Source organism: Zonotrichia leucophrys, chromosome 29 (genome assembly GCF_028769735.1).
Source record: "Zonotrichia leucophrys gambelii isolate GWCS_2022_RI chromosome 29, RI_Zleu_2.0, whole genome shotgun sequence".
NCBI classification, from domain to species: domain Eukaryota; kingdom Metazoa; phylum Chordata; class Aves; order Passeriformes; family Passerellidae; genus Zonotrichia; species Zonotrichia leucophrys.
Window position 1 is genome coordinate 2,742,870 of NC_088198.1, and position 17,754 is coordinate 2,760,623.

At 55.8% G+C, this 17,754-nt stretch overlaps 1 protein-coding gene across 1 annotated transcript; it reads left to right on the top strand.

Moving 5' to 3' along the window:
- On the top strand, positions 1–15,095 carry FIGNL2 (fidgetin like 2). The gene is made up of 2 exons (XM_064734945.1): positions 1–172; positions 12,809–15,095. The coding sequence occupies exon 2, from the start codon at positions 12,820–12,822 to the stop codon at positions 15,004–15,006; it is 2,187 nt and encodes a 728-aa protein (XP_064591015.1). The 5' UTR covers positions 1–172; positions 12,809–12,819; the 3' UTR covers positions 15,007–15,095.
- The last annotated feature ends 2,659 nt before the right edge of the window (positions 15,096–17,754 follow it).

The following is a 17,754-nucleotide window of genomic DNA, read 5'->3' on the forward strand; positions in this document are numbered from 1 at the left end:
CCTGGCCGCGGCCCCGGCCCCGGCCCCGGCCCCAGCCCCAGCCCCAGCCCGGCCCCAGCCCCCGCCGCCCGCCCGGGGCCGCCGCGCCGCCCCGCATTGTCCGGGCGGCAGCGCAGGATGCGGCGCCCTCACGGCCTCCCGGGCTGCGCTAAGGGCCCGCCGGCATGAGGAGGTGAGTGGGGATCCGGGGGGATCCGGAGGGATCCGGGGCGGCCCCGCCGAGCATCCCCGGGGCGCCGATCCCGCTCCGCCGCCGCCTCTTTGGGGGGAAAGCGCGGAGGGGTCGGGGAGGAACCCGAGCGCTGCCGGGGAACGGGGCAGCCCCCGCTGCCTCGGCCTTGGGCCGTTCCCTCCATGCCGGCTTCCCCAGAAAGGTGCGGGAGCTGCGGGGGTGACATGCGGGGAGCGGGAGGTGTCGGCTGCGAGGGGAGCCGGGGCACGGGGGCTGAGCTGATGCTGAGCCTGACCCTAAATGAAGCCCAGAGGGTGCGCAGGGTGCTGTGGATTATCCATCCATCCATCCATCCATCCATCCATCCATCCATCCATCCATCCATCCATCCATCCATCATCCATCCATCCATCCATCCATCATCCATCCATCCCTCCTCCCTCCCTCGCCCCTGGAACAATGCCGGCTCCCGCACGTCAAGCGCACGCCGGAGCGCTCGCCTTCAAAACACTCGCGGCATTGAGGAGCTGAAGGCGATTTTGAAATGGAAGCTTTGCCTGAAATCCCCTAAATCTCTTTTTTTTTTTTTTTTTTTTTTTTTTTTTGGAAGTTGGAGTTTTTTCACTCAGGGGAAAAAACCATCAGGAAGGGTTTAAAATCACTTCACGCTGTGTATTCCAGTTTAAATTCTGGGTTTGGAGGCGCCATGTGCTGCTTCACATCACTCCTAGTTTTACTCCGGGATCCCAAAAATCCCATTATCATTGAACGCATCCTGGTTTTGTGACAGATTTCGTGTATCGAGCAGAATTTTGGGCAGAATTGGGTGTTTGATGAGGATTTGGCTCTGGGGGAGGGTGCGGGGCGCTCTGATGGCTCAGGATGAATTTCCTGATGGGAATTGATGAGGTTCCTCCCCATGTGGGTGCTCCGGCGCCTGTTTGCTCTCGAGGTGCTTCTGAATTAAACATTTCGCTGGGGGCCGAGGCCTGGCAGTTGTTTATGCCATTAAACATTTGTTTTAGCTCTCTCCAGCAGAAGTGTGTTGACATTTTCTCTTGGGGGACTGCCGGGATAATGAATGGCACGTACTGTATTGTGCTCCCTGGAAAGCCACGGGATCCTGCAATAACATAAACACCCAGGGCTGGATTCATCCCCCATCCCAGGGGAACGGGCTCCGTGTTTGCGTCCACGCAGCTCTCATTCCCATTGTGAAAATATTAATTACTTATAATTGTTATAAACACGGATATGTTTATTTTATTGCTGACAGCTGCGGTTTGACTCCCTGCTCTGTGTTTTGGCAGTTTTGGGGAGGGGAAGGAGAGAATCGGGTGGGTCCCCACAATTCCTGGAGTGGGGAATTGGGGAGCAGCCACAGCTCTGTCCCCTCATTCCTCTGGAGCAGGGAAGGGGAAACAGCCTCTGGCTGTCCCTGCTTGGGATTCCTGGAGCAGGGAAGGGTTTCAGCTCCCATTTGGGAATTCCTGGAGCAGGGAAGGGTTTCAGCTCTTCCATTTGGGAATTCCTGGAGCAGGGAAGGGTTGGAATTCCTGGAGCAGGGAAAGGTTTCAGCTCTGCATTTGGAATTCCTGGAGCAGGGAAAGGTTTCAGCTCTTCATTTGGGAATTCCTGGAGCAGGAAAGGGATTTGTGCTCAGCAGCTCAGAATTCCTGGAGCAGGGAAAGGTTTCAGCTCTCCCATTTGGGAATTCCTGGAGCAGGGAAGGGTTTCTGCTCTGCATTTGGGAATTCCTGGAGCAGGAAAAGATTGGAATTCCTGGAGCAGGGAAAGATTGGAATTCCTGGAGCAGGGAAAGGTTTCAGCTCTGCATTTGGGAATTCCTGAAGCAGGGAAAGGTTGGAATTCCTGGAGCAGGGAAAGATTGGAATTCCTGGAGCAGGGAAAGGTTTCAGCTCCTCTATTTGGGAATTCCTGGAGCAGGAAAAGATTGGAATTCCTGGAGCAGGAAAAGATTGGAATTCCTGGAGCAGGGAAAGGTTTCAGCTCCCATTTGGGAATTCCTGGAGCAGGGAAGGGTTTCTGCTCTGCATTTGGGAATTCCTGGAGCAGGAAAAGATTGGAATTCCTGGAGCAGGGAAAGGTTTCAGCTCCCATTTGGGAATTCCTGGAGCAGGGAAGGGTTGGAATTCCTGGAGCAGGGAAGGGTTTCAGCTCTGCATTTGGGAATTCCTGAAGCAGGGAAAGGATTTGTGTTCAGCAGCTCAGAATTCCTGGAGCAGGGAAAGGTTTCTGCTCTGCATTTGGGAATTCCTGGAGCAGGGAAAGATTGGAATTCCTGGAGCAGGGAAAGGTTTCAGCTCCCATTTGGGATTCCTGGAGCAGGGAAAGGTTTCAGCTCCCATTTGGGAATTCCTGGAGCAGGGAAAGGTTTCAGCTCCCATTTGGGAATTCCTGGAGCAGGGAAAGGTTGGAATTCCTGGAGCAGGGAAAGGTTTCAGCTCCCATTTGGGAATTCCTGGAGCAGGGAAAGATTGGAATTCCTGGAGCAGGGAAAGGTTTCAGCTCCTCTATTTGGGAATTCCTGGAGCAGGGAAAGGTTTCAGCTCTCCATTTGGGAATTCCTGGAGCAGGGAAAGGTTTCAGCTCTTCCCACTCAGAATTCCTGGAGCAGGGAAAGGTTTCAGCTCCCATTTGGGAATTCCTGGAGCAGGGAAAGGTTCTGTGCTCTCCTTTGTTCTCCCGCCGGCCCCGCTGCATTCTTCCCTTTTGCCATTATCATTTGGGTTAAACAGAGCGTTGTGTACCATATGGATCATGTTAACAATTGCTTATCTGGAGCCGGTGTTTTCTCCTCCCTCCTTCCCTTTCCCAGCCCTTTTTCCCCTCCTGGGGCTTTGGCAGCGTCTTGGCTTTGGTTGTGCTGTCAAAGTTCCTTAATTTCCAGGGAAAACGTGGAATGAACGCTGAGGAATCTCCCGGGTGTTGTCCCTGGATGCTGTGGGATGTGGGATTCGGTTGGGGATGAGCTCCCACCTGCTGCAGCTCCCTCGCTTTTCTCTGTTTGGTAGCCGGGCTCTGGCTGAGGGTGCTTTGCCTTTCTCATGGCCTGACCCAAGCAGGGGCTGTGGTTTTACCAAACCTCGGCTCCCAAAGCACCTGCAAAGCTGCCTGAAGGTTCTGAGCCCTCTCCCCACATCCAACCTCCACTCCCAGCAGCCACAGGAGGAGAAAATCCTAAAGAGTTTGGGTTTTTTGGGGTGAAAACAGAGAGGCCATGGTGTCACTCCATCGTCCTCAGGAAAGTTCCCATTCTGGATCAGCAGCCAAGCAGGGAATAAAGCTCTCCCTATTCCTATATAAACCAGTTTATCCCCACTGTGAGTTGGTTGCCACAACTCCTGGAATGTTTTTTCCCTTTGGAATTGGCTTGGTTGTGTCATGGGGGATTCTCTCCTTTCTTCAGAGTCCTGAGTGGGATCCTGGATCTTTCCCTGCCCCAGAAACGCCGTCCTTGATGTGCACAAGGTGCTGGGGCTGCAGGAGCTGGAGGTGCTGTGAGTCTGTGGAGCTCAGCTCTCACAGCAAAGTTTATTTTATTTATATTTATATTTATATTTATATTTATATTTATATTTATATTTATATTTATATTTATATTTATATTTATATTTATATTTATATTTATATTTATATTTATATTTATATTTATATTTATATTTATATTTATATTTATATTTATATTTATATTTATATTTATATTTATATTTATTTTACAGCTGAGGGTGCTGTAAAACCTCCCCTGGCCTTGTGTCCCAGCTGGAGTTGAGGTCACTTCAATTGTCCCCATGGCCCAGGCCCTGCCTGGGTCTCTTATCAGCAGCCCCAGATCTTTATGGTGGCCCTGATAAAGGCCCTGAGAGAGAGCTGGAGGATGCCAAGGAGGGTTTTTCCTCCTTGAGGAGGGCAAAGCAGAAATGTTTAAATGTTTGGTTGATTCTGGTGGTGCCAGCGTGCTGGTGGTGATGCCCTGGGGCTGGCATGCTGGGGGGTGACCCTGGGGCAGCATTTTGGGGTGTCCTGTGCAGGTGGAATGTCCGAGTGTGCTCTGTGGGCAGGATGCCAACCCTTTGTCCCCAGGGTGGGCGCTGGGCTGTCCTGCCTGGATCCAGATGGGGAGGTTTTCTCCCTGGTTCCAGATGTTGGGCTGTCCTGCCTGGATTGAGATGTGGAGGTTTCCACCCTGGTTCCAGATGTTGGGCTGTCCTGCCTGGATCCAGATGTGGAGGTTCCTTCCCTGGTCAGGATGTTGAGATTTGCACCCTGGATCCAGATGGGGAGGTTTCCTCCCTGGTCAGGATGCTGGGGTTTCTGCTCTGGATCCAGATGTGGAGGTTTCCACCCTGGTCAGGATGTTGGGGTCTCCTCCCTGGTCAGGATGCTGAGATTTCCACCTGGTTCCAGATGTTGGGCTGTCCTGCCTGGATTGAGATGTGGAGGTTTCCACCCTGGTTCCAGATGTTGGGCTGTCCTCCCTGGATCCAGATGTGGAGGTTTCCTCCCTGGTCAGGATGCTGGGGTTTCTGCTCTGGATCCAGATGTTGGGCTGTCCTCTTTGGTTCCAGATGTTGGGCTGTCCTCCCTGGATTGAGATGTAGAGGTTCCCTCCCTGGTTCCAGATGTTGGGCTGTCCTGCCTGGATCCAGATGTGGAGGTTTCCCCCCTGGTCAGGACGTTGAGATTTCCTCCCTGGGTTGAGATCCTGGCATCTCCTCCCAGGCTGGGATGACAAAAACAGTTTGGGGGTGCCCTCTCCAGTTTGGGGGTGCCCTGTCCAGTTTGGGATGCCCTCTCCAGTTTGGGGTGCCCTCCCCAGTTTGGGGTGCCCTCCCCAGTTTGGGGATGCCCTCTCCAGTTTGGGGTGCCCTCTCCAGTTTGGGGTGCCCTGTCCAGTTTGGGGGTGCCCTCTCCAGTTTGGGGATGCCCTGTTCAGTTTGGGGATGCCCTCTCCAGTTTGGGGATGCCCTGTCCAGTTTGGGGATGCCCTCTCCAGTTTGGGGGTGCCCTCTCCAGTTTGGGGATGCCCCCTCCAGTTTGGGGTGCCCTGTCCAGTTTGGGGTGCCCTCCCCAGTTTGGGGGTGCCCTCCCCAGTTTGGGGATGCCCTCTCCAGTTTGGGGTGCCCTCTCCAGTTTGGGGATGCCCTGTCCAGTTTGGGGTGCCCTCTCCAGTTTGGGGTGCCCTCCAGTTTGGGGTGCCCTCCCCAGTTTGGGGATGCCCTCCCCAGTTTGGGGATGCCCTGTCCAGTTTGGGGGTGCCCTCCCCAGTTTGTGAACACCCTCCCCAAAGTGGGCACCCCACTTCCATGCCAGCCTCCCTGCGCTGTCCTACCCAGGCCGTCCTTTTCCCTCCAGAGAGAAAAGAGCCAAAATTTTGGATTTTTTTCCTTTTTTCCAACAAGAAAATCAAAACAAAAATCAAAACAAAAACCAAAACAAAAATCAAAACAAACATCAGGACAAGCTGCATTTTACTCACATTTGTTTTTCCTACAAAAAGCAGCTGAGGGAGGAGGCTCTGCCCGCCCTGTGTCACTGCTGGAGGTGGCAGCAGCTCCAGCCTGGGGGACATTGGGGACGTTGCAGCTGGATCCTGTCCCTGGCATTAAATTGGTGCCTTTTGGGGCTACCCAAAACCAGAGAGAATTTAGGGAATAAAAAGCAGTTTATTTATATTTATTGAAGGGATTTCAGGTAGGTTTTGGGCGGACAACGCCCCAAAAAATTGACAACGGGTCATGGGTTTTCACATTTTTGTAAGTTTGAGCCATTTGCATATTTGGGTTAATATTCCAATTACAGCCTCAGGTAATGAAGGAATTTACCCCAAGTTTTCTGCCTCCAAATTACATTTCTTCGAGGCACTGAGGTGTCCTTGATCCCCAGCCTGGACAGGAATTGTTGTGTCTGCCCAAAACGTGACGGCAGCAGCTCACACTGCACATGGAGGTTCAGAGTTCTACCCTAAAGAGCTGCAGGATCACAAATATATTAAAAATATAAAATCTGCATTCCCAAGGCACCAAATCTCCCCATTTCCCAAGGACCTTTTTGGACAATTTTTGTGCATCCCTCGCACCAAAACATCCTTTTCCTCCTTTTGCAATATAATATAATATAATATAATATAATATAATATAATATATCATCATATCATATTTATATTATATTCTATTATAATATTTATATGATACAACATTACATAATATTTATGAGTATAAATATAATATTATAATATACATTATAGTAGATATTATATACTATAATGTATATTATATTTACACTCATAAATAGTGTAAATATATTTATACTAATATACTATTTATATATATATTTATGCTATATATATACTATTTATACTAATATATACAGTATATATATTTTTACATAAAAATAGTTTATATATATAAATATATACAAGCTATATATATTTTTATATATACTATATATAAATATATATAAATAGTTTATGTATGTTTTTATATAAATTATTTCTATATATTTATATATAGAAATAGTATTTATACTCATAATACTATATGTATTATATATACTGTATTATATCAATGTATCAAAATATTTTATTTTATTTTATTTTATTTTATATTTTATTTTATTCCATTTTATTTTCTTTTACCGTAATTTATTCCATTTTTTTTCTCTCCCACCTTCCTTCTGTTGAACTCTAGACCAAAACTCCTCCAATCCATTTCTTGCCCCCCTCCTCGTTACCAGCCCCCGGATTTTTCCCCATTCCCAGCCTGTGGGGGTCTGTCCGGCAGTGACAGATGGGCCGGGCCCAGCTGCTGCAGGAAGGACAGATGGACAGCGGCCCCGCGGTCACTCGCTGCCGTCCAGCTGCTCTGCCCTTCATCTCTGAGTGACCATGGAGCCCGGCATGGGCACAGCAGAGCCCTGTGCCACGCGTGCCCTGCTGGCAGTGCCACCCTGGGGTGTCACCGCAGCTCCAAACACAGAAATCCGGGGAAAATTCCGTGGTTGCCAAAGAACCCTGCCCAGATGGGCTGGGGTGGAACCTCACGGCCCTGGCTGGGGCTGTGGTGACACCGGGGGGGTGTGACATCTTTGGTGTCATGGTCAGGTGTGACATCCTCAGTGTCACAGGTGGGTTGTGACATCCCTGGTGTCATGGGTGGGTTGTGACATCCTTGGTGTCATGGTCAGGTGTGACATCCCTGGTGTCAGTCAGTTTGTTACAGTCCTGGTGTCATGGTCAGGTTGTGATAGCCCTGGTGTCATGGTCAGGTGTGACATCCTCAGTGTCACAGGTGGGTTGTGATATCTCAGGTGTCATGGTCAGGTGTGACATCCCTGGTGTCACAGGTGGGTTGTGATATCCCCGGTGTCATGGTCAGGTTGTGATAGCCCTGGTGTCATGGTCAGGTGTGACATCCCTGGTGTCATGGTCAGGTTGTGATATCTCAGATGTCATGGTGAGGTTGTGACACCCCCAGTGTCAGGTTGTGACATCCCTGGTGTCACAGGTGGGTTGTGACATCCCTGGTGTCATGGTCAGGTTGTGACATCCCTGGTGTCAGTCAGGTTGTGACATCCCTGGTGTCATGGTCAGGTGTGACATCCCTGGTGTCATGGGTGGGCTGTGACATCCCCAGTGTCAGATTGTGACATCCCTGGTGTCATGGTCAGGTGTGACATCCTCAGTGTCACAGGTGGGTTGTGATATCTCAGGTGTCATGGTCAGGTTGTGACACCCCCAGTGTCAGGTTGTGACATCCCTGGTGTCAGTCAGGTTGTGACATCCCTGGTGTCATGGGTGGGTTGTGATATCTCTGGTGTCATGGTCAGGTGTGACATCCTCAGTGTCACAGGTGGGTTGTGACATCCCTGGTGTCATGGTCAGGTGTGACATCCCTGGTGTCAGTCAGGTGTGACATCCCTGGTGTCATGGTCAGGTTGTGCCATCCCTGGTGTCACAGTCAGGTTGTGCCATCCCCGGTGTCACAGTCAGGTGTGACATCCCCGGTGCCACAGGTGAATTGTGACCCCTCTGGGGTTTCATTTAACAGAACAACAGGACACAGCCTTAAGCTGCACCACGGGAAGCTTCAGTTGGATATTGAGAGGAAGATTTCACTGAAAAAGTGATGAAGTTCTGGAAGGGCTGCCCAGTCCCCATCCCTGGGTGTGTTTAACAAAGCCTGGATGTGGCACTGGGGGCCAGGGTTCAGCTGGGCTGTTGGGGCTGGGTTGGACTCGATGGTCCTGAAGGTCTCTTCCAACCTGGTCATTCTGGGATTGTGCAATTGAGTGATTCTGGGATTTGGTGATTCGGTGATTTGGTGATTCTGTGCTCAGTGGGTTTTGGGAAAATCCTGAATCCTCCAAACTGGCAGCTCAGCAGAGGAGGAGCCAGCAGAGGCCAAACTGATGACCACAGAGCCTGGATGACCACAGAGCTGCAGATGACCAGAGCCATGGATGACCATGAAACTGTGGATGACCATGGACCCTGGATCACCATGAAGCTGTGAATGACCATGAAGCTGTGGATGACCACAGAGCTGTGGATGACCATGAAGCTGTGAATGACCATGCACCCTGGATGACCCCAGAGCTCTGGCTTGGCAGCCCAGCCTGGCACCCAAGGGTTGAGATGCTCCTCAGGAATGCTCCAAGGATGCTCCTTGGACATGGACAGCCCAAAGGGATGAGACCCATCTGGATCGCTCCCTGCATGAGCCAGCCCCTCTTCCTGGGGCTCAGGGGAATTTGTCTGAATGTAAACGCCACCTTCAGTGCATCCTCAGCCTGGATGTGAATTTGAATGTGAACCCCAGCTTTAGTTCATCCTCAGCCTGGATGTGAATTTGAATGTAAACCCCAGCTTCAGTTCATCCTCAGCCTGGATGTGTTTGCTCTTCTCTGCTTTTTTACCCTCCAAACCCATTGGAGTCTCCTCTTGATCCCCCCAGGCGTGTGGGGTCATCACAGCCATCTGCATCCCATCCCATCCCATCCCATCCCATCCCATCCCATCCCCATCCCATCCCATCCCATCCCATCCCATCCATCCCATCATCCCATCCCATCCCACCCATCCATCCATCCCATCCCATCCCATCCCATCCCATCCCCATCCCACTCCCCATCCCATCCCATCCACCCATCCCATCCCATCCCATCCCCCATCCCATCCCCATCCCATCCCATCCCATACCCATCCCATCCCATCCCATCCCATCCCATCCCATCCCATCCATCCCCATCCCATCCCATCCCATCCCATCCCATCCCATCCCATCCCATCCCATCCCACCATCCCATCCATCCCATCCCATCCCATCCCCATCCCATCCCATCCCATCCCCATCCCATCCACCATCCCATCCCATCCCATTCCCATCCCCATCCCATCCCCTCATCCCATCACCACATCCCATCCCCATCCCTCCATCCCCATCCCATCCCCATCCCATCCCCATCCCATCCCATCCCATCCATCCCATCCCATCCTCCATTCCCCATCCCATCCCATCCCATCCCATCCCATCCCATCCCATCCACATCCCATCCCATCCCATCCCATCCCATCCCCATCCCATCCCATCCCCATCCCATCCCCATCCCCCATCCCATCCATCCCATCCCATCCCCATCCCATCCATCCCCATCCCCCCATCCCATCCCATCCCATCCCCATCCCCATCCCCATCCCATCCCATCCCATCCCATCCCATCCCATCCCCATCCCATCCCATCCCATCCCATCCCATCCCATCACCCATCCCATCCCCATCCCATCCCATCCCACCATCCCATCCCCATCCCATCCCATCCCATCCCATCCCATCCCCATCCCATCCCATCCCATCCCATCCCCATCCCCATCCCATCCCCATCCCATCCCACCATCCCCATCCCATCCCATCCCATCCCATCCATCCCATCACCCATCCCATCCCATCCCCATCCCCCCATCCCATCCCACCTCCCATCCCATCCCATCCCATCCCATCCCCATCCCATCCCATCCCATCCCTCATCCATCCCATCCATCCCCATCCCCATCCCCATCCCCATCCCATCCATCCCATCCCATCCCATCCCCATCCCCATCCCCAACCCCATCCCCATCCCATCCCATCCCCATCCCCATCCCACCCATCCACCATCCCCATCCCATCCCATCCCCATCCCCACCCTCCCATCCCCATCCCACCCATCCCCATCCCATCCCATCCCATCCCATCCCCATCCCATCCCATCCCATCCCCATCCCCATCCCCATCCCCATCCCCATCCCCATCCCATCCCCATCCCATCCCCATCCCATCCCCATCCCATCCCCATCCCATCCCATCCCCATCCCCATCCCATCCATCCCATCCCCATCCCATTCCCATCCCATTCCCATCCATCACCCATCCCACCCCCATCACCCCATCCCCATCCCCTCCCATCCCCATCCCCATCCCATCCCCATCCCATCCATCCCATCCCATCCCCATCCCATCCCATCCCATCCCATCCCATCCCCCCATCCCATCCCATCCCATCCATCCCATCCCATCCCACCCCATCCACCCATCCCCATCCCCCATCCCCATCCCATCCCATCCCCCATCCATCATCCCATCCCATCCCATCCATCCCATCCCCATCCCCTCCCATCCCATCCCATCCCATCCCATCCCATCCCATCCCATCCCATCCCCCATCCCATCCCATCCCATCCATCCCCATCCCCACCCCATCCCATCCCATCCCATCCCATCCATCCCATCCCCATCCCCATCCCATCCCATCCCATCCCCATCCCCATCCCATCCCCATCCCATCCCATCCCATCGCATCCCATCCCATCCCACCATCCCCATCCCATCCCATCCCACATCCCATCCCATCACCCATCCCATCCCATCCCCATCCCATCCCATCCCCATCCATCCCATCCCCATCCCACATCCCATCCCATCCCATCCCATCCCATCCATCCCATCCCACACCATCTCCCATCCCACCATCCCATCCCATCCCATCCCATCCATCCATCCCATCCATCCATCCCATCCTCTCCCATCCCATCCCATCCCCATCCCATCCCCATCCCATCCCCATCCCCATCCCATCCCCACCCCCATCCCATCCCATCCCCATCCATCCCATCCCATCCCCATTCCCATCCCATCCCATCCCATCCCATCCCATCCCATCCCATCCCCATCCCCATCCCATCCCCATCCCCATCCCATCCCCATCCCATCCCATCCCATCCCATCCCCATCCCCATCCCCATCCCATCCCCATCCCATCCACCATCCCATCCCATCCCATCCCCATCCCCATCCCATCCCATGGATCCCATCCCATCCCATCCCATCCCCATCCCATCCCATCCCCATCCCATCCCCACGCCGAGCCGTTGGACACCCTCAGCGGTGCGCCCGCTCCAAACCCCCGAACAAAAGCCCAGTTCAGACTCGCTGCTGAATAGATTAACAAGATTTCCATAATTAGGGCGGGCGGGAACAATGGGATTCTCCCTGCCCAGCCCCCCTGGCCGCCTTTGTCTTGTGCTGGGGATAATGGGCAGCAGTGAGGGTGGGAACCGGCCCGGCCATTTGGTCACTGGACAGTAATTTTCTCACACTGCCAAGGGGAGCATTGAAACATCTGTCCCGCTCCGCCGCTCATTCACGTCCCATTTCAGCCCTGACAACTCCTCCCTGCCCGCCGCCCTCCCCCTCGCGGCGTTTTCCAGCTTTTTTCATGGATTTGGGGTTTTTTTTCTTCTCAGTCTTTCAAGGGGGTTGTTGGCGCCTTGTGCCTGTGCATTCCTCCGAGTGATCCAGGACTGGGAATGGGGCTGGAGGAGCTGTGCCCTTGTGGTGGGCTTCCAACCACAGCCTCCTCCAGCTTTTGGAGAAGCAATTCCATCCCTGGGCCCACCTCTGGGTGATGTTTTAGCAGTGGGGTTCATCACTGTCCCTGTCCCAAAAGCCTGGGAATGCCCCTGGGATTTGCTGGCCAGGAGTGGTCACACAGCTCTCCCTGTGTCCCCAAATCCCTGAGCACTTGCAGCCTGACATTTCTGGGGGACAGAGGCAGCAGCAGCAGCACTCTGCACCCGCTGAGCGAGGATGGAAACTCCCAGTGTTTAAATTCCTTTCAAAAATTAAAATATCAAGGAAAATGCCTTATTCGTCGCGTGAATCATCATTCTTATTCATCACAGAACCAGCCAAATGCTCATTTTTCCCTTTAGAGCTCCTGGGCAACTCCAGGAGGATCCTCTGTGCCTTTATCCATCAGGAGCACTTTGACAAATCCTTCTTAGCCTGACGATGGTTTCATCCCTTCATTATTGGTGACAACAATAATTTGGGGGGTACTGGGGGGGTCTTTGTGTCCCACTCCCTCCCTGCCCACAGCCCTCAAGCCACTCCACAATCAGATTATTTATTGGACTGTGATCTCGAAGGTGCTTGCTGATGATGGTGTGGATATCAGAGTGAGCTGGAGCAGGTGTTCCCAGCCCGGGGGTGTGGTGGGGTGAGGACAGGGGGGATTTGGGGCCACTCCATGCCCAGCTCCCGTTCCCCTGCTCTCACCTGCGCTGTCCCGTGCCCACAGGTCTGTCGAAGATGCACTGGTCACCAGAGCATGCCCAGTCCCTGAACCAGTGGCCGGAGCAGCACCTGGACGTCTCCTCCACGACCTCCTCGCCGGCCCACAAGACCGAGCTGTACCCCAGCGCCCGCCAGCGCTTCAACTACGCCTGGGCCAACGACGACATCTCGGCGCTGACGGCCTCCAACCTGCTCAAGAGGTACGCCGAGAAGTACTCGGGGGTGCTGGACGCGCCCTACGAGCGCCCGGCGCTCGGCGCCTACGGGGATGGCGCCTTCGGGCCCGTTAACGGGCAGAAGGGCGACGGGGAGCCCTGGCCGGGGGCGCACGCCTCGGATGGCACCTACCCGCTGACGCCCATCCACGACGGCCTGGCCGGTGCCAAGGGCGTGGTGCCGCCCGCCGTCCCTGCCGGCAGCGGGGCCATCGGCCTGGGGGGCTCCCCGGTGGTGCCGGCGAACCTCAGCGACCCCGTGTACCCCGGCAACTCCTGCGGGGCGGCTGCCGCGGGCTCCGGGGCGCTCGGGGCGTCCCAGGAGTACCCCTCGGGCTATGGGGGCACCTACCTGCCCTCCGGCTACTGCGCCCAGCCAGCGGCAGCGCTGCCCCCGCCGCACCCTCCCGGCCTCCACAGCTCAGGGCTCCTGCAGCCTCCGCACCCCTCGCCCGCCCTGGTGCCAGGCTACGGCTCCTCGGGCCCCATGTACAACTATGCCAGCAGCAGCTACCCGCCGCAGCCGGGCTATGGGGGCATCCACCCGCCCCACCCCTCCGCCTCCTACCTGCCCTCGGGCATCGCCGCGCCCACCCCCATCCCGGCCCCGCCGCCCTCCGCCCGCCCGCCGGGGGTCCCTGCCTACGGCTACCAGGGCGCTGGGCTGGGCGCCCTGGCCGTGCCGCCCCTGGGCACCGAGGCGGCGGGCACGCTGAAGAGGAAGGCGTTCGACATCGGCGGGGAGGACGACGGCGAGGGCAGGTACAGGAAATACAGCTACGAGCAGCCAAAGTCCCCCTACCCCCTGTCGGACAACGGCGAGTGCCGGGGCAACGGCTTCAGCAGCAGCGGCGAGTCCCCCCAGGTGCCCTTCAAGCCCGGGAAGCGGCCGGCGGGGGCCGGGAGCGCCGAAGAGCACAAGTACGGCGGGCAGCAGATGAAGGGGATGGTGTCGCCATCCTACGGTGCCAGGGACACCCCCCTGCGGCCGGCAGAGCCCTTCGACAAGTTCAGCCCCCCCCTCGCCAACGGGGAGCGGGCGGCCGAGCCGGGACCCCCCTTCCCGCTGCGGCTGCCCCCCAAAGCGCTGGCGTTGGGCGGCTCCGCGCTGGAGGAGCAGCCCAAGAACATCGACCCGCTGCTCCTGGAGCTGGTCAACAGCAAGGTGGTGGAGCGGGGCCCGCCGGTGCAGTGGTCGGACGTTGCCGGGCAGGTGTCGGTGAAGGCGGCCATCGAGGAGGAGCTGCTGTGGCCCATCCTGCGGCCCGGCTCCTGCGGCGGCGCCAGCCACCCGCTGCGGACCCTGCTGCTCTTCGGGCCCCGCGGCACCGGCAAGGCGCTGCTGAGCCGCTGCATCTCCACGCAGCTGGGCTCCACGCTGCTGCGGCTCAGCGGCACCGCGCTGCTGTCCACCTGGAAGGCCGAGGCCGACAAGATCCTCCAGACCGTGTTCTTCGTGGCCAGCTGCCGGCAGCCCTCCGTGGTGCTCATCACCGAGGCCGAGTCCCTGCTGGCGGCGCGGGCGGGCGAGGACGGCGGCCAGGCCGGCAACCTCAAATCGCAGCTGCTCTCCTACCTGGACAACGTGGCTACCTCATCGGAGCACGGCGTGGTGGTCATCGGCACCACGGCGCGGCCCGGCAGCATGGACGAGGCGTCGCACCGGCGCTTCGGCACGCGGCTCTACGTGGCGCCGCCGGACGGCGAGGCGCGGCGCCACATCCTGCGCCAGGCCCTGGCGCGCCACAGCTGCTGCCTGAGCGAGCGCGAGCTGGCGGCCCTGGCGCAGCGCACCGAGAGCTTCTCGGCGGCCGAGCTGCTGCGGCTGTGCCAGCACGCCGGGGCCGCCGCGCGCCGCGCCCTGCCCGGGCCCCCGGCCTCCTACCAGGAGCTGGAGAAGGCCCTGTGCAAGGTGCGGCCTGCCCTGACCCAGAAGGAGCTGGACTTGTTCCTCGAGTGGGATAAGATGTACGGCACCAGGCACTGATGGGGTCGGACCCTGGGGCTGTGGGGGTGGAGCCCGGAGCTGCAGGGACGGACCCCAAAGCTGCAGGGATGGACCCCAGATCTGCAGGGATGGACCCCAAGGTCAGAGGGTCGGACCCTGAGGCTGTGGGGGTGGAGCCGGAGATGCAGGACGACCCCAAAGCTGCAGGGATGGACCCCAAAGCTGCAGGGATGGACCCTAAGGCTGTGGAGATGGACCCCAGATCTGCAGGGATGGACCCCAAAGCTGCAGGGATGGACCCCAAGGCTGCAGGGACGGACCCCCAAGGTCAGAGGGATGCACCCCAAGGCCACGGGGTTGGACCCCGAGGCTGTGGGGACGAACCCCAAGGCCACAGGGACAGACCCCAAAGCTGCAGGGATGGACCCCAGATCTGCAGGGATGGACCCTGGGGCTGTGGGGATGGACCCCCAAGGCCAGGGGAATGGACCCCAGACCTGCAGGGATGGACCCCAAAGCCACAGAGACAGACCCCAAGGCTGCAGGGATGGACCCCAAGGTCAGAGGGTCGGACCCTGAGGCTGTGGGGACAGACCCTGAGGCCACAGGGACGGACCCCAAGGCTGCAGGGACAGACTTCAAGGCCACAGCAATGGACCCCAAGGCCACAGGGATGGACCCCAAGGCTTCAAGGACAGACCCCAAGGCCACAGGGACAGACCCCAAAGGCATGGGATGGACCCCAAGTCTGTGGGACAGACCCCAAGGCCACAGGGATGGACCCCAAGGCTGCAGGGATGCACCCCAGTGTCAGAGGGATGGCCCCAAGGCTGCAGGGACGGACCCCAAAACCACAGGGACAGACCCCAAAGCCATGGGATGGACCTCAAGGCCATGGGGACAGATCCCAAGGCCATGGGGACAGACCCTGTGGCCACAAGGATGAACCCCAAGGTCAGAGGGATGGACCCCAAGACCACAGGGATGGACCCCAAAGCTGCAGGGATGGACCTAAGCCATGGAGACAGACCCCAAAGCTGCAGGGACGGGCCCCAAAGCCATGGGATGAACCCCAAGGCCACGAGGGACAGACCCCAAGGCTGTAGGGATGGACCCCAAGGCTGTAGGGATGCACCCCAGTGTCAGAGGGATGGACCCCAAGTCTGCAGGGACAGACCCCAAAGCCATGGGATGAACCTCAAGGCCATGGGGACAGACCCCAAAGCCACAGGGACAGACCCCAAAGCCATGGGATGAACCTCAAGGCCATGGGGACAGACCCCAAGGCCACAGGGATGGACCCCAAGGTCAGAGGGATGGACCCCAAGGTCAGAGGGATGGACCCCAGGGTCAGGGGGACAGACCCCAAAGCCACGGGGACAGATTTGGGGCACGGATTGGGGTCCCTGTGGGCTCTGGCTCTCTCCGTGGGGTTGGACCCCCCCTCACATCCCCACCCTTCCCCTTTGGGACCCCCAGGATTTCCCCCACAGGGCCCCCCACTCAGGATAAGCTATTTATTGTTCTTGATTGTTCTCCCGCCCCTGCAGCGGGGCTGGAGGATCCGGCAGCGCCTTCAGGAGCTCCCCGTCCACCCCAAAAGCTTTATTGCCATTTGTTTTTGTAAATTGATTTTATTATTCCCAACAGAAATACCTCGGGTGTCCTCGGAGCCCCTTCTCACCTTGATCAGGGAAAGGGGGAGCTGGGGAGATGCCCAAAATCCAGGGAATGTCACCCCAAATCCAGGGAATTTCACCCCAAAACCAGGGAATTTCACCCCAAACCAGGGCTTGCACCCCAAACCAATGTGTTACACCCCAAAACCAGGGGGTTACACCCCAAAACCAGGAGGTTTTGGAGTAAAATGCTGTAGAGAGATTGTTGAATATCCTAGACTTGGGTTTTTATTTTTGTAAGGTCTGTAGTGTTTTTGTTTTTGTTTGTTTGTTTTCTTTTTTAACTACTCAGGAAAAGAATTACCTCAGAAAAAAAAAAAACCTAAAGAATGTTTTTTTTAAAAACACTTTTTATCTTCTCAGAAAAGGAAAAAAAAGGAGATTTTTTTAAAGAGTTTTCCCACCTGGGACAAAGCTGCCTCCTGCATTTGCTTCCAAAGGGGGTGAAGAAAGGAAGAAATAAAAGGAGAAATAAACTTGAAGCTGTTACAAAGATGAAATTTGAATGTATTTCAGGTGCTTTCCACATATATTATGCCATAATTTTATTTGAGATTTTTGTTTGACATCGTTTATCGTAGCGTTTGGTGGAGTTTCGTGTCTTCAATGGAAAGTTTAGTGCTGTAGCTTGGGAGCTGTCGCTGGCACCACTTTTTGGAGCAAATTGGGCAAATCCCCCCTTTCCCCCCCAAAAAAGTGAGTGAGGGGCTTTGCACAGAGCATGAACCCCCAGCCCATCCATGAACCCTTTTTAATGGGGATTTCCCCATTAAAAAAAAAATATTTTTAATTATTTTTAATGCTCTAAAGGCTCCCCCTTAGAGCAGCCCCCCAAACCTCAGGGTCTGCCAGGTTTCTCCCCAATTTTCCCCAATTTTTCCCAATTTCTTATTGCATCCAGGGCATTACCTTTTGCCTCCCACCTCCAAAAAGTCGTGCTGGATTCCTGAAGACTTATTATTATTATTATTATCCTATTTGTACACTCTCTGTAACCATTTCTACCTCATTTTGCAACATGTTTGTACATGAAAGTATTTAATTCATGTCTTATTGATGTCTGAGACAGACAAGCTCTAGGGCTGGGATGGTCTACCTCAAGAAATGC